The following is a 17,576-nucleotide window of genomic DNA, read 5'->3' on the forward strand; positions in this document are numbered from 1 at the left end:
GCAAAGGACTGAGCCCTGGGGCATTCTTTCATGTAAAAGGCAAGAAAGAAAGAGGATGTTGGTAATATGGAAGGAAAATCAGGTGTCTACTGAAACCACAAAAAATCAAAAAAGGAAATGGGAGGGGAAAGGTCCAGTAACATCGTTAGTTTCTTATCAGATGCAGTTCATAGATGGACCATAAAATCAGTTTGTTTCTAGGCCATGTGCTAGTATTCTTGGACACTACATCAGACTGGCCTTTCTTGAGTTGGTAACGTGGAGTCAAGTCAAATCAGCAGAGGCTATATCCTCCTCTGGATTTTGTCTTGTTATCTTGCTAGTTCAGAGGCAAACGAAAGAGCTCTAGGAAGATGGAATTAATGCCACTCCAGCTTGGTCCAGATTACCTCCAGGATGGGACTGGCAGAGCAGATCAGATAAGCCTTTTGTTTATCTCTTCTCCATAATGAGGCTATTAAATTCAGCCTGTGTGCCTAGGTAACTCATGCGTACCGGCTCTGTGAAGTACAGAGATAAGACAGGCCAATATAGTTAATACCTATGGCTAAAACATCGTCTGGGTTTTTCAAGGGATGGTACTTTATGGATATGGATAAGTTGCAGGTCCCTTTAAATTGTTTGACTACTACACAGCCCCAGCAGAATCAGGGCAAGCTAATCAACTTTATAGTCTCCTATCACATATCTCCTTAGCAACCTAAAACACACTGCTCACAGAACACAGCTGATAAATACACTGCTCTTTTCTGACATTTAGTGTAAAATCCCATAGGAATTCATTTTTTATTTTGATTTATTGCATATATAATTCTTGTATTAAATTGGGTCATTTCTCAAGCTTTGCTTTTTGGAATAATCTTGGGTATATTGTTACTTCTTAATTGCCAGATCATTTGGTTTTTCCTGATAGCAAAAGTACTGTCAATATACTTATTGAACAAAATTATCTATGAGGTACAACTGAAATCAGAGCCCTGCTTACCACACACTTTCTGATTCTTCTGCCGCAGTCTGATCTATGATTGAATGTGGCTCCTAGAGAGAGAAGTGGAATTTTTATGGTAACAGCATAATCATAAAGATAAGCATTTGTACTTCAGTAGATTAATTTGTTGGAGGAAAAGATAGCTCAGTTACAACTAATTATGCTATACTTTTAAAATAAAATGTAGTTGGTAACAGCAACCTTCTTTTGCTCTTGCTTTAGTGTCACCTCTTACTTATCTTGATGGAAAGATTGAAGACGTACTAGTCTGGGAAGTCAAGGGGCCTGGGTTAAAAACCACTTGGCTCTGCCACTCATTTGCTCTGTGACTCCATTCAGTTCACTTATACCTCTCTGGACCTCAGTTTCCTCATCAATAAAATAAGAAAATTATTCCAGATTATGTTAAGACTCATTCCTCCATGGGTAGGCATTAGTAGTGTTTGCCAATATCCAGTTCTCTCCTTCTGGAGAGACATAACTGGATTCTGGCCGATCAGATATAAGAAGTGTTTTGTCACTTGCATGCTATGGAAAGCCTGTGCACAGTTCTTCAGTCTGTTTTCCTGCCAAGACAATTGAGAAGCCCACATTCTAAGCGATGGAACCACTGTCTGCCTGGACCTACTTTGAGTGTATAGGATGAGCATGAAAAATAATTGAATTGTATTAAGCCATTGGAATTCCGAAAGTAATTTGCTATTGTATAACTTATCCTAATATGTCAGATCTAAGTTTCTATAGTATGGTGGGTCATTATTTCCATGTTTTAAATTTTTTTACTATATTTCATAGTGATGAGTACTCTGAAAGAATTTGAAACCCACAGTTTTCTTTCAAATGATTGAATATGTTGGTACCTATTAAATCAGTCTTTAGATGAAACACAAATCCTTATTGTTGCTCTGGATTTCAGTTTGCATCTCTAAAAGGTTTATTTCTGATCTATTTTCTCTTTCCCAATTATTTTGGCTCTACTTTTTAATAGAGAAAGCAGCAGATTATTTTCTGACTCAGAGTATCCTCCCCTTAGCTATTTTAAGCATGAAATTGGATAGAAAAGTGTAGATTTTCCATTGTTTGATTTTAAAAAACATTTAATGATCTATATATTAAGAGATGAATATAACCACAAGATTGCCATGTGTCTCAAAGGAAAGTTCAAACAAAGCTCATTCCTTGAGCATGAAGTAGGTCTGTCCTGCTCATAAGCAAAATTTCCTAGAAGCAGTACTCCAGTCATAGGTTTACACCTTAAACAAAGAATGTGTTGATTGAACACAGAAATCATTAGTTTTGAATGACAGATAACTGTATTGAAATATTGCCTTCATTCTGTGACAATAAAAGCTGCAAAAGAAAAATCTGCCAGCAAGGATTTGAATTTACAGATTTTCATACCATAGAAAATGTCATGACATTTCCATGCCTGAGACAGTAGTCCAATCTTGCCTGGGACTTGAGGGCAGGGCCAGCAACATAACTTGCCATACCAGTGTAAAATGAAAATGTGGGGCCCCTTGTTCAGAAAGAAGGAAAAAGTGCAATTAAAGGTGCTAGAATACAAAGCTTTTTTCTTTAAAAGGACATCAATAAAGCATGAAGGAAATGGTAATATATGAATGATAAAAACTACAGATAGGAAAAAATTATATTTTGGGTATCATAATTTTATATGATAAAATAATAATACTTTATTAATGTGATAACTTGATTAACCTTAAGTTTTTCTGACTCACTTTTCTTCAAATTTATTTATTTTATTTATTTATTATTTTTTGAGATAGAGTTTCACTCTGTCGCCCAGGCTTCAGTGGCACAATCTTGTCTCACTGCAACCTCCACCTCCTGGGTTCAAACAATTCCCTTGCCTCAGCCTCCTGAGTAGCTGGGACTACAGGCACGAGCCACCACACCCAGTTAATTTTTGTATTTTTCTAGAGATGGGATTTTTCACCATGTTGGCCAGGCTGGTCTCAAACTCCTGACATCAAGTGATCCACCCACCTCGGCTTCCCAAAGTGCTGGAATTACAGGCGTGCGCCACTGCACACGCTGCATGAACCACTGGGCCCAGCCCAAATTCATTTATTAAGTCATCAGAATTTACACTTTTAACAACTTTAGGTTAGATATAATTAAAAGCAACATCAATCACTGTTACCAAATGAGATTACAAAACTTTTTTGTAATTTTTTTTATTATTATACTTTAAGTTCTAGGGTACATGTGCACAACGTACAGGTTTGTTACGTATGTATACATGTGCCATGTTGGTGTGCTGCACCCATTAACTCATCATTTACATTAGGTATATCTCCTAATGCTATCCCTCCCCCCTCCTCCCACCACACGACAGGCCCCGGTGTGTGATGTTTCCCTTCCGGTGTCCAAGTGTTCCCATTGTACAGTACCCACCTGAGTGAGAACATGTAGTGTTTGGTTTTCTGCACTTGTGATAGTTTGCTCAGAATGGTGGTTTCCAGCTTCATCCATGTCCTTACAAAGGACATGAACTCATCCTTTTTTATGGCTGTATAGTATTCCTTGGTGTATATGTGCCACATTTTCTTAATCCTGTCTATCATTGATGGACATTTGGGTTAGTTCCAAGTCTTTGCTATTGTAAATAGTGCCACAATAAACATATGTGTGCATGTGTCTTTATAGTAGCATGATTTATAATTCTTTGGGTGCATACTCAGTAATGGGATCGCTGGGTCAAATGGTGTTTCTAGTTCTAGATCCTTGAGGAATCACCACACCGTCTTCCACAATGGTTGAACTAGTTTACAGCCCCACTAATGGTGTAAAAGTCTTCCTATTTCTCCACATCCTCTCCAGCACCCGTTATTTCCTGACTTTTTAGTGATCGCTATTCTAATTGGTGTTAGATATCTCATTGTGGTTTTGATTTGCATTTCTCTGATGACCAGTGGTGATGAGCATTTTTTCATGTGTCTGTTGGCTGCATAAATGTCTTCTTTGGAGAAGTGTGTGTTCATATCCTTTGCCCACTTTTTGATAGGGTTGTTTGATTTTTTCATGTAAATTTGTTTAAGTTCTTTGTAGATTCTGTATATTAGCCCTTTGTCAGATGGGTAGATTGCAAAAATTTTCTCCCATTCTGTAGGTTGCCTGTTCACTCTGATGGTAGTTTCTTTTGCTGTGCAGAAGCTCTTTAGTTTAATTAGATCTCATTTGTCTATTTTGGCTTTTGTTGCCATTGCTTTTGGTGTTTTAGACATGAAGTCCTTGCCCATGCCTATGTCCTGAATGGTATTGCCTAGGTTTTCTTCCAGGGTTTTTATGGTTTTAGGTCTAACATTTAAGTCTTTAATCAATCTTGAATTAATTTTTGTATAAGGTGTAAGGAAGGGATCCAGTTTCAGCTTTCTACTCATGGCTAGCCTGTTTTCCCAGCATCATTTATTAAATAGGGAATCCTTTCCCCATTTCTTGTTTTTGCCAGGTTTGTCAGAGATCAGATGGTTGTAGATGTGTGGCATTATTTCTGAGGCCTCTGTTCTATTCCATTGGTCTATATCTCTGTTTTGGTACCAGTACCATGCTGTTTTGGTTATTGTAGCTTTGTAGTATAGTTTGAAGTCAGGTAGCATGATGCCTTCAGTTTTATTCTTTTTGCTTAGGATTGTCTTAGCAATGCAGGCTCTTTTTTGGTTCCATGTGAACTTTAAAGTAGTTTTTTCCAATTCTGTGAAGAAAGTCATTGGTAGCTTGATGGGGATGGCATTGAATCTGTAAATTACCTTGGGCAGTATGGCCATTTTCACAATATTGATTCTTCCTATCCATGAGCATAGAATGTTCTTCCATTTGTTTGTATCCTATTTTATTTCATTGAGCAGTGGTTTGTAGTTCTCCTTGAAGAGGTCCTTCATGTCCCTTGTAAGTTGTATTCCTAGGTATTTTATTCTCTTTGTAGCAATTGTGAATGGGAGTTCATTCATGATTTGACTCTCTGTCCGTTATTGCTGTATAGGAATGCTTGTGATTTTTGCACATTGATTTTGTATCCTGAGACTTTGCTAAAGTTGCTCAGCAGCTTAAGGAGATTTTGGGCTGAGACGATGGGGTTTTCTAAATATACAATCAAGTCATCTGCAAACAGGGACAATTTGACTTCTTCTTTTCCTAATTGAATACCCTTTATTTCTTTCTCTGCCTGATTGCCCTAGCCAGAACTTCCAATGCTATGTTGAATAGGAATGGTGGGAGACGGCATCCCTGTCTTGTGCCAGTTTTCAAAGGGAATGCTTCCAGTTTTTGCCCATTCAGTATGATATTGGCTGTGTGTTTGTCATAAATAGCTCTTATTATTTTGAGATACGTTCCATCAGTACCTAGTTTATTGAGAGTTTTTAGCCTGAAGGACTGTTGAATTTTGTCGAGGACTTTTCTCCGTCTATTGAGATAATCATGTGGTTTTTGTCTTTGGTTCTGTTTTGTGAGGATTACGTTTATTGATTTGAGTATGTTGAACCATCCTTGCATCCCAGGGATGAAGCCAACTTGATTGTGGTGGATAAGCTTTTTGATGTGCTGCTGAATTCAGTTTGCCAGTATTTTATTGAGGATTTTTGCATCGATGTTCATCAGGGATACTGGTCTAAAATTCTCTTTTTTTGTTGTGTTTCTGCCAGGCTTTGGTATCAGGATAATGCTGGCCTCATAAAATGAGTTAGGGAGGAGTCCCTCTTTTTCTATTCATTGGAATAGTTTCAGAAGGAATGGTACCGGCTCCTCTTTGTACTTCTGGTAGAATTCGGCTGTGAATCTGTCTGATCCTGGACTTTTTTTGGTTGGTAGGCTATTAATTATTGCCCCAATTTCAGAGCCTGTTATTGGTGTATTCAGGGATTCAGTTTCTTCTTGGTTTAGTCTTGGGAGGGTGTATGTGTCCAGGAATGTATCCATTTCTTCTAGATTTTCTAGTTTATTTGCATAGAGGTGTTTATAGTATTCTCTGATGGTAGTTTGTACTTCTGTGGAATCGGTGGTGATATCCCCTTTATCATTTTTTATTGCATCTATTTGATTCTTCTCTCTTTTCTTCTTTATTAGTCTTGCTAGTGGTCTATCAATTTTGTTTATCTTTTCAAAAAACCAGCTCCTGGATTCCTTGATTTTTTGAAGGGTTTATGTCTCTATCTCCTTCAGTTCTGCTCTGATCTTAGTTATTTCTTGCCCTCTGCTAGCTTTTGAATTTGTTTGCTCTTGCTTCTGTGGTTCTTTTAATTGTGATGTTAGAGTGTTGATTTTAGATCTTTCCTGTTTTCTCTTCTGGGCATTTAGTGCTATAAATTTCCCTCTACACACTGCTTTAAAAGTGTCTCAGAGATTCTGGTACATCATGTCTTTGTTCTCATTGGTTTCAAAGAACATCTTTATTTCTGCCTTCATTTCATTATGTACCCAGTAGTCATTCCGGAGCAGATTGTTCAGTTTCCATGTAGTTGTGCAGTTTTGAGTGAGTTTCTTAACTCGGAGTTCTAATTTGATTGCACTGTGGTCTGAGAGACAGTTTGTTGTGATTTATGTTATTTTACATTTGCTGAGGAGTGCTTTACTTCCAACTATGTGGTCAATTTTGGAATAAGTGTGATGCAGTGCTGAGAAGAATGTATATTCTGTTGATTTGGGGTGGAGAGTTCTGTAGACATCTATTAGGTCCACTTGATGCAGAGCTGAGTTAAAGTCCTGGATATCCTTGTTAGCCTTCTGTCTTGTTGATCTGTCTAGTATTGACAGTGGGGTGTTAAAGTCTACCATTATTATTTTTTGGGAGTCTAAGTCTCTTTGTCGGTCTCTAAGGACTTGCTTTATGAATCTGGGTGCTCCTATATTGGGTGTATATATATTTAGGATAGTTAGCTCTTCCTGTTGAATTGATCCCTTTACCATTATGTGATGGCCTTCTTTGTCTCTTTTTTTTTTTTTTTTAATTTTTTTTGGTTTAAAATCTGTTTTATCAGAGACTAGGATTGCAACCCCTGCTTTTTTTTTTTCTTTCCATTTACTTGGTAGATCTTCCTCCATCCCTTTATTTTGAGCCTATGTGTGTCTCTGCACGTAAGATGGGTCTCCTGAATACAGCACACTGATGGGGCTTGACTATTTATCCAATTTGCCAGTCTGTGTCTTTTAATTGGGGGCATTCAGCCCGTTTACATTTAAAATTAATATTGTTATGTGTGAATTCCATCCTGTCATTATGATGTTAGCTGATTATTTTGCTCATTAGTTGATGCAGTTTCTTCCTAGCATCGATGGTCTTTACAATTTGGCATGTTTTTGCAGTGGCTGGTACTGGTTGTTCCTTTCCATATTTAGTGCTTCGTTCAGGAGCTCTTGTAAGGCAAGCCTGGTGGTGACAAAATCTCTCAGCATTTGCTTGTCCGTAAAGGATTTTATTTCTTCTTCACTTATGAACCTTAGTTTGGCTGGATATGAAATTCTGGGTTGAAAATTCTTTTCTTTAAGAATGTTGAATATTGGCCCCTACTGTCTTCTGGCTTGTAGAGTTTCTGCCAAGAGATCTGCTGTTAGTCTGATGGGCTTCCCTTTGTGGGTAACCCAACCTTTCTCTCTGGCTGCCCCTTAACATTTTTTCCTTCATTTCAACTTTGGTAAATGTGACAATTATGTGTCTTGGGGTTGCTCTTCTCGAGGAGTATCTTTGTGGTGTTCTCTGTATTTCCTGAATTTGAATGTTGGTCTGCCTTGTTAGGTTGGGGAAGTTCTCCTGGATGATATCCTGAAGAGTGTTTTCCAGCTTGGTTCTATTCTCCCTATCACTTTCAGTTACACCAATCAAATGTAGATTTGGTCTTTTCACATATTCCCATATTTCTTGGAGGCTTTGTTCATTTCTTTTTACTCTTTTCTTCTCTAAACTTCTCACTTCATTTCATTCATTTGATCTTCAATCACTGATACCCTTTCTTCCAACTGATCGAATCAGCTGCTGAAGCTTCTGTATGCGTCACGTAGTTCTCCTGCCATGGTTTTCAGCTCCATCAGGTCACTTAAGGTCTTCTCTACACTGTTTATTCTAGTTAGCCGTTCGTCTAATCTTTTTTCAAGGTTTTTAGCTTCCTTGCGATGGGTTTGAACATCCTCCTTTTGCTCGGAGAAGTTTGTTATTACCAGCCTTCTGAAGCCTACTTCTGTCAAGTCATCAAAGTTATTCTCTGTCCAGCTTTGTCCCATTGCTGGCAAGGAGCTGTGATCCTTTGGAGGAGAAGAGGTGCTCTGGTTTTTTAGAATTTTCAGCTTTTCTGCTCTGGTTTCTCCCCATCTTTGTGGTTTTATCTACCTTTGTTCTCATGATGGTGACCTACAGATGGGGTTTTGGTGTAGATGTCCTTTTTGTTGATGTTGCTATTCCTTTCTGTTTTGTTAGTTTTCCTTCTAACAGGTCCCTCAGCTGCAGGTCTGTTAGAGTTTGCTGGAGGTCCACTCCAGACCCTGTTTGCCTGGGTATCACCAGTGCATGGCTGCAGAACAGCAAATGTTGCAGAACTGCAATATTGCTGCCTGATCCTTCCTCTGGAAGCTTCGTCTCAGAGGGGCACCCAGCTATATGAGGTGTCAGTCGGCTCCTACTGGGAAGTGTCTCCCAGTTAGGCTACATGGGAGTCAGGGACCCTCTTGAGGAGGCAGTCTGTCCATTCTCACAGCTCAAACACCATTCTGGGAGAACCACTGCTCTCTTCAGAGCTGTCAGGGATGTTTAAGTCTGCAGAAGTTCCTACTGCCTTTTGTTCAGCTGTGACTTTCCTCCAGAGGTGGAGTCTACAGAGGCAGGCAGGCCTTGTTGAGCTGCGGCGGGCTCCACCCAGTTCAAGCTTCCCAGTTGCTTTGTTTACCTACTCAAGTCTCAGCAATGGCGGACGCCCCTACCCCTGCCAGGCTGCTGTCTCGCAGGTCGATCTCAGACTGTAGTGACCAAGGCTCTGTGGGCTGGGACCCGCTGAGCCAGGTGTGGGATATAATCTTCTGGTGTGCCGTTTGCTAAGACTGTTGGAAAAGCACCGTATTTGGGTGGCAGTGTCCCAATTTTCCAGGTACTGTCAGTGACGGCTTCCCTTGGCTAGGAAAGGGAAATCCCCCAACCCCTTGCGCTTCCTAGGTGCAGCAATGCCCCGCCTTGCTTCGGCTCGCCCTCCGTGGGCTGCATCCACTGTCCAGCCAGTCCCAATGAGTTGAACCAGGTGCCTCAGCTAGAAATGCAGAAATCACCTGTCTTCTTTTTTGATCACGCTGGGAGCTGCAGACCAGATCTGTTCCTATTTGGCCATCTTGGAACTGTTTCCCCCAATTTTTTGTAATTTTTAATTTTGAGAAGGATCTTTCTGTTGATGCAACTGACAGTGGAGCTGCTAAGAGTATTTTGTAGGCTGTGCCAACATTTGGATACATTTCTAATAAAGTATTTCCAAATATGAATTTTAGTTTATATAGAGGTGATTATTCTTGGAAATCAGATTTCCTAAAAAGAATTAACTCTTCATACATATTAGTTTCATACATGTTGGAATTTAATTTTACATACAAATCTATACAATGTAATTTTAATGTTTTCTCTAACATGTCCTGTAACATATAGAGATCATACAAGAAACCAAAAATCATTTAATGATTTGTCTGTAATTCACAGTGCCTGTTTATGCTTTCTGTGGTAGCATCTTCAATTACGAAGACAAATTAAATTTAAAAATTGTATTCCTCGTTAATAATTGGTTCATTAGAAATTGCATATGAGAATAGTGGGTGTTTTCCTATCGAATGCAACAATCCTTAATTTTTATTTCCAAGCCTGTGGATATTTGCTTTGCAGTGTTGTAGCAGTTTTTAAAACCAGAGATTCTAAACTCTTTGAAGGACTCTAATATCTCTCTGATATGCTTTATTGTAATGTCCACGTGTATGTTTTTATTTTCTAATAATTTACTGGCATTTATAGCCTTAATGCTAGCAGTTCCTATCCCAGTTCTCAGGCCAGAAAGATGACATTTTTGCCACAGGGGTGGGCTTGGGAAACAGACAACCCAGCCTCCCACCATTGCTGCTTCTGCCATTGTCACCACCATTAATTTGGAGCTAGGTTCTGGCCCCAGCTACCCCTTAGGGCCCTATGTGGTACCCCAGATTGTTTTTTTTTTGGTTGGTTGGTTGGGTTGTTTGTTTGTTTGCTCTATTGCCCAGGCTGGAGTGCAGTGGCACAATCTCAGCTCACTGCAGCCTCCACTTCCCAGGTTCAAGCAATTCTCCTGCCTCAGCCTCCTGAATAGCTGGGACTACAGGCACACGCCACCATGCCCACCTAATTTTTGTATTTTTAGTAGAGACAGAGTTTCACCATGTTGTCCAGGCTGGTCTCGAACTCCTGACCTCAAGTGATCCACCCACCTTGGCCTTCCAAAGTGCTGGGATTACAGGTGTGAACCACCTCGCCCAGCCCCCAGACTGTTTCTTTACCTCTGAGCTGCTCCACACTTACCCTTTCTGATAAGAATGCTGGACACAAGGCAGTCTTTCTTTGGAGGGATGTCTTTATAGATTTAGAATATTTTCCCAAACTTCTAGAGAAAGTGGAAGGGGGTTAACAGGAAGGAACTAACATTTATTCAGTGCCTATTATGTATTATCAGTTAATTCATTTAATCCTCACTGGAGTTTTGCTAGCCCCTTACACATGAAAAGATTGAACTGAGAGACTGAATAACTTCCCCAATATTCCACAGCTTGCAAATGGTAGAACAGAGATTTGAACCAAGTCTGTCTGTGAAGATTTCGACAGGCAGCTTTAGTGTCCTGGATGAGAGTGCTGAAGACAAACCACCTGGGTTCAATTCTAGACTCTGCTGTGTAATTGCTTTCTGTTAGATGAGTTACTTCCCTGAGCTTTAATTTCCGCATGGCATGTTTATAATGGAGATGAGAGTAGTGCAGTACCTACTTCATAGGGTTCTTTAGAGGGTTATAGGAAGGTTAAATATTTGTAGTGTTAGGAACAGTGCCTGACAGTAAGCCTGCAGTAAATGTCACTGTTAATATCATTACTGTTATCATGACTCCTCTTCCCACCCTACAATCTCTCTTCATAAGTTGTAAAGGAATGTTAGAGGTCAGCAGAAGAGAAGAGCTTAAGGACAGGCAGCAGGGCCTAGGTTCTTCAAGTCCTTCTGGTGTTTACCTTCACAAAAGCTCCCCTAAGCAGCATCTTACACACGATATGGTCTGTGATCTGATTCTTGCCCTGGACAGCCCATTTCTGCTGGGCTTGGATTCTCATTTTCTAATAATCTGATCCTTTCCTGTCTGGGTTATATGTCTTACAGGTATGAGACATCTTTGTTGGATTTGGTTCAGTCTCTGAGCCCAAACTCTGCTCTCAAATCTCAGCGCTGTCCCTCCAGAGAAGCTGGGACCTGGAATCATGGTACTTTCCGACTCAGTCTTCCAAAATCGACCTGGAAGAAGATGGGGATGCACAGAACCCCTGAAGAGCTGGAGGAGAATCAGATTCTGGAAGATATATTTTTCATTTGACATATTGCAAAATTTTCTTAGGAAATTTGTGGCTTTCCCCACATACCGATCTAGCATTTTAAATTATTTCATTGCAAAGTAATTGTGTCTCTCTTTTCACAGGGACCTATCTCACTAGCATCCTGTTATGTATTGAATATAGAAATCATTCTAAAAACCCAGGGTGTTTTCAATCAGACCAGGCATTCGATAACACACTAAGGGGGTAGGAATGGAAGATGGTATCTTTTTTATGCTAAACAGATTAGAAAATTAACATAGGATACTTTCTGTGTGGTGGAAACCATTGCATATTTAGCCTCATTTCAAGAGTGTTTCTTTCTCATACTTCTGCTAGAAAAGGCTGACTCACTTTTATGTACAAGAAAAACCTCTCCATTGAAAGATCCCTCTAAAAGTAACCCCTTTGAAACATAAGCAGTTTCAGAAAGGCAAACCCTCACATCTTTCTCATCCTGTTCTGTCACTACTACATCTCTGTAAGTGGTCCTTTAATTCTGAAGTTGGAGTTGGTGCCCCTGCCATCACAAACAACACTGACAGCCAATTGTGAGTCAGTCTCAGTAGCCATCAGCCTGGCAGCTGCCCATCCCATAACCAAAAAGCTCAATGGGCTAGAGGGTGAGACCCAGCCAATCCTTGGGAGCAAGCAGCACTAAATCGTGTCAGGGAGTGATTAGCCCTAGGGAAATTCAATGGAGGCACAAGCCTGAAGCACTCTTCTACCAGTGTTCAGATGACCACCCCTCCAATATTCCAGAATGAATAAGAACAATCAGTCTCTAGGTATTTTTGTTGACTCAAGTGTTCAGCTTATTCACCCTACCTCCCACCCCCCATCACACGCACTCCTGTGAACTTCCCATGGTTGTGTCTAGGGAAAATGCCACTAGAGAGAGAGTGACACCAGCTGCTGCAAGCTGATGGGCTTCCTCTGGCCCTCCCTTTTCCTCCATGAGAATTGAAGGATACAAGCTGACCAGGCCCCACAAGTGCTCTGCTCATGGCCCCAAAGAACCATCTCAACTTGCCAGAGTATGTTCCACCACTGGGCCTCGTTTTGACCCAGAGAAAGCCTATGGAAGTTATGCAGTGCAGACCTCATCCTCTCTGCTGTCTTTTCTCCCACAGAGCTCTTGAGATGGGTCCTTCAGCTTGCAGTGGTCCCTAGTAGCCTCTCAAGCTAATGGGGATGATGAGCCTGGTTTAGCCAGAGTTCAAAACTCTCCAGTCATTGAAAGCAAGGGGAGAGTGTGTTCCCAGATGTGTATTACTTGGGAATTTTATTTGATCTGGAGGGTGTGACTTTTTTCCTCTCCTTTTTACCAACCCCAACTTAAACTGGGAGCAAGACTTTGTTAGTCAGTGTTGGTAGACAAAGTCAGACCTCCCAGGGCAGCCTGCATGCAATGAGTCTGTGTGGCTTCCCTGAATTATTGTTTTAATTGAAACTAGATTATTTCAATCTAGAAAAGCCTTGTTAAGCAGCCTCCTTGTCCAGATAGATCCAAAGCTCATGTCTCTTCATGCTAAGCCTGGTGCTGTCACCTCCACCCAGCCTTATTTCACTTGGGTTTTTTAATTCTTTGGAGGAGAAAAGAATGGAGCCCACCAATATTATATTTTTCTTCTGAAATAAACATAAAGTCAGGACTAACTAGTTGTAGTCATTCCCTTAAAAAGTTGGAAAACCATTACAGATTAAAATTTCCTTATAAAGTTCACCTCTGAGAGTAACCAAATCAGTTTGATCCCAAATCATAAAGCCTTTGGAGTGTGGAGCTTTCTGTGGTATGGCAGAAATGGGTGGATGGCAAACTAAGAGCCCTCAGCCATTTTTTCAGATAAAGTTAGGTTGCCAGAACTTTCTTTTCCTTGCGCCCTGTGTCATGACTAGCTTAAGTGTACCTGACTCCCATAGACTGCTCCCATGCCCACAGTCACCCATTCCGGACTCCAGTGTCCTTAAAACTCTGGAGTAAGAAGATGCCAGAGGATCAAGAAAAGGATCACAGTTTCTTTAAGAAGCTTGTTTGCCTTTGGAAAATAATAAACATAGTCTAAACTAAAGGCTTTTTGGGGATCACAGCAGCCACAGAGTGGAGTTTAATTGCTTCTTCTTGAACGGCCAATTTGGAAAAGCAGAGATGGACTTTCAGCAAAGTATCAGCCAATACATTTTTCACATGCCAAACTCATCACCAGTTGCCTTTTTCTAACTTGTGGACATTTTGTTGGTGTTGGTGCAAGGGCAATAGGATGTAAATTTGTATATAATCTAATGTCTTCATTATTAATTGAATAGTATCTGTTAACATTTTAATCGATTTAAATTTATTTTGAAATATATGCATACATATGAATGAAAGGTTGTTGCAGAGCCTCAAAGCTGTTGCAGACTATCCCAAGAGAAAGGATCTGGCACAAAGGAATCTGCCTTTCCTCCCTGTCAGGTCCCCCACCCTTGACTGGTTGGGATTTGCTCATCCAGCCTCTAGACACTTCCCCAAAGCAAGACGGGACACATGTCAAGGGTGTTGTGGATAATGCCACAGCATTGCCCACCCTGCTGCCCACCTCCTGTGAAGGAAAAACCAATCAATGTTTACAAAATGGAAAAGGACACAGCATGTCCTTTGAACTCCCTAAGTAAGGCCCACAGTGCTTGATGTAGAGAACCAAAGTGAATCACAGAAAAGCTTTTGCTGACAGTCCGCTTTCCAGGAGGCAAACCTGTGTTTATTCAAACCTGATCCCCATGATGGGGACTTTTCTAGAGCACCCCAAATGTCATGGGGTGGGAAGGACTCTTTCTTCTCCCTCAGAGCCACTGTTCACTTGTCTCTGCTTCTGGCACCAAGTTCACAATAGAGATCTGCTGGCCAGAGAATCAGGGGAGAGGAGAGGCCTGATGGGGCAGAGATGGAGGCTGTGGCAGACTCCTTCCAACTCACAATTTATCCTCAGCTCAGAGTGTATTTTGAATGTTGGCAAATGTTTATGTACATATGCGATTTTAAGTTCATAAATCATCTCTATGGCTATTTTCCCCATATGGGTTTGATACTGAATTGTCCCTTGAACATCCCTCATCAGATCAGTGAGGCATAGCTTGAAAGCTACTGCAGAGCTGCAGGTTATCAAAATGTTATCTTCCTCAGTACTTGTTAAAACAGCAGGAGCCTGTGGTCGACTGAGAGAAAGGAAATGGTTTGTCACATCCCAGTAGGTTTTTCTGCTGTGGCCCCTGCTCACTCACATCACGTGGACACCAAGCCACCTCTAGATTGTGTGCTTGTTGGAACAGACATTCAATCTATGTGCACCTCTAAGTCCCTTCTCTGTGCCTAGCCCCATAGCTGCTCAGCAAGGAACAAATATCACAGCACTTTAAGACAAAGAAAAATGGCCCTGCCTAGTTGCCTTTAGTTGCTGGAAGAATGTATGTGAGGGCTTCAGTGCCTAAAATGCTCAATTCTGAGATCACACCTGTGGATTCAACTAAGACAGAGACAAAGCCAGGCTGGCACCTGCACCTGAATAAGGAGACTTCACACCTGCCCCTCCAAGGCACAGGTAGCAGGAACAGGATCATTACTCAAACAGCTCCCAAACTGAAAATGAAAATTGCTCATAGATTACTGGCAACACCATTTGGGTGTTTAGGAATCTGGAGACCCAGTCTGGAAATGAAGGGACTTCAGTCAACTGTAAGATCCCCTGTAATTTGAAAAAAATACCCTGTGAATAGCCCAGACTTTCATCTGACTTTCTCATCCCTTCTTTCCACCATTGTGGTTCTCTCTTTCCTTTTATAACAAGACTTCTAAAGGGAGCAGTCTTGGATTCATTGCCCCTTAACACCTCACAAACTGGCTTTCACCCAAGCCCAGTTTAAAGAGAGGTGAGTCAAAGTCAAGTTTTTACTCTTGACTTTTCAGCACTCCTGGCCAATCAGCAACCAAAGCTTATAGACACTACTTCCTTTTTTTTTTTTTTTTTTTTGGTAATAGTCTTATAAGATATTATTCAAATACTGTACAGTCTACCTATTTAAAGTGTACAGTTCAGTAGTCTTTGTATATTCACAGAGTTGCCACCATCACCACAATCAATTTTAGAAAATCAATTTTCATCACCCCAAAGAGAAACCCATACCCTTTAGCAGTCACCCTCCATACTGCCAGCCTTAGGCAACCATTGACTTGCTGTCTCTATACAGTTGCATATCTGGACACATCATGTTAATGAAATCATATTCTATGTGGTCTTCTGTGACTGGCTTCTTTCACAGCATAATGTTTTCAAGGTTCATCCATGCTGTCACATATACATGGTTTCTTTTGATTGCCAAATTAATATGGTATCATATGAATATATGACATTTTTGTTTATCCATTCGTCAGTTGATGGACATTTGGGTTGTTCCCCATTTTGTTGTTGTTGTTGTTGTTGTTGTTATGAAGAATGCTGCTATGAAGATCCATGCAAAACTTTATTTTTGTTTTTGTTTTTGTTTTTTTGAGACAGAGTTTCGCTCTTGTTGCCCAGGCTGGAGTGCAATGGCGCAATCTCAGCTCACCGCAACCTCCACACCTCCACCTCCCAGGTTCAAGCAATTCTCCTGCCTCAGCCTCCCCAGTAGCTGGGATTACAGGCATGCACCACCACATCCAGCTAATTTTGTATTTTTAGTAGAGACGAGGTTTCTCCATGTTGGTCAGGCTGGTCTCGAGCTCCCGACCGCAGATGATCCGCCCACCTCGGCCTCTCATAGTGCTGGGATTACAGGCGTGAGCCACTACGCCTGGGCCCATTCGAAACTTTTTTGTATGGACACTCCCTTAAACCAAAGCCTAATCCAGAGCAAAGCCCTGACTTTCTTCAATTCTGTGAAGGCTGAGAGAGATGAGGAAGTTGTAGATGAAAAGCTTGCAGCTAGCAGAGGTTTAAGGAAAGAGACCATCTCCATAATATAAAAGTATAATGTGAAACAGCAAGTGCTGATGTAGAAGCTATGGCAAGTTATTTATCCAGAAGATCTACTTAGGATCATTGATGAATGTAGCTCCACTAAACAATGGATTTTCAATGTAAATGAAACAACCTTCTGTTGGAAGAAGATGCCATTGAGGACTTCCATAACTAGAGAGGAGAAGTCAGTGCCTGGCTTCAAAGCGTCAAAGGACAGACTGACTCTCTTGTTAGGGGCTAATGTAGTTAGTGACTTTAAGTTAAAGCCAGTGCTCATTTACCATTCTGAAAATCCGAGGGCTAATCAGAATGATGCTAAATCTACTCTGCCCGTGCTCTATAAAAGGAACAACAAAGCTTGTATAGCAGCACATCTGTTTACAGCATGGTTTACTGAATATTTTAAGCATACTGTTGAGGCCTACTGCTCAGATTAAAACATTTCTTTCAAAATATGACTGTTGTTACAATGTACTTGGTCACCCAAGAGCTTTGATGAAGACTTACAAGATGAATGTTGTTTTCATGCCTCCTAACACAGCATCCATTCTGCAGCCCATGGATCAAGGAGTAATTTCAACTTTCCACATCTTATTGTTTGAGAAATACATTTTTGAGGCTATTGCTACCATAGATAATGATTTATCTGATGGATTTCTGCCAAGTAAATTGAAAACTTTCTGGAAAGGATTCACCATCCTAGATGCCATTAAGAACATCTGTGATTCATGGGAGGAGATCAAAATAGCAAGATTAACAGGAGTTTGGAAGAAGTTGATTCTAATCCTCATGGATGACTTTGAGGGATTCAAGACTTTAATGAAGGAGGTCACTGCAGATGTGGTGGAAATAGCAAGAGAACTAGAATTAGAAGTGAAGCTAAAGATATGACTGAATTGCTGCAATCTCATGATAAAACTTGAACGGATGAGGAGCTGGTTCTTCTGGATGAGCAAAGAAAGTGGTTTCTTGAGATGGAATCTACTTCTGGTGAAGATGCTATGAACATAATTGAAATGACAACAAAGGACTTAGA

At 40.7% G+C, this 17,576-nt stretch overlaps 1 protein-coding gene across 4 annotated transcripts in view; it reads left to right on the forward strand.

The window, feature by feature from the left end:
• KIAA1328 (KIAA1328 ortholog) overlaps positions 1–17,576 on the forward strand; it is a 399,895-nt gene that overhangs the window by 378,456 nt on the left and 3,863 nt on the right. For 3 of the 4 annotated variants that reach the window (XM_025365279.1, XM_025365280.1, XM_025365281.1), the window contains exon 10: positions 11,356–11,648. In XM_025365279.1, coding sequence (XP_025221064.1) covers positions 11,356–11,566 — 211 coding nt within the window. In that variant the 3' untranslated portion in view covers positions 11,567–11,648. Of the gene's footprint in view, positions 1–11,355; positions 11,649–17,576 lie in introns of those variants that run through there. The other variant, XM_025365278.1, reaches the window with a different exon arrangement.

This window comes from Theropithecus gelada, chromosome 18 (assembly GCF_003255815.1).
Source record: "Theropithecus gelada isolate Dixy chromosome 18, Tgel_1.0, whole genome shotgun sequence".
Lineage (NCBI taxonomy): Eukaryota > Metazoa > Chordata > Mammalia > Primates > Cercopithecidae > Theropithecus > Theropithecus gelada.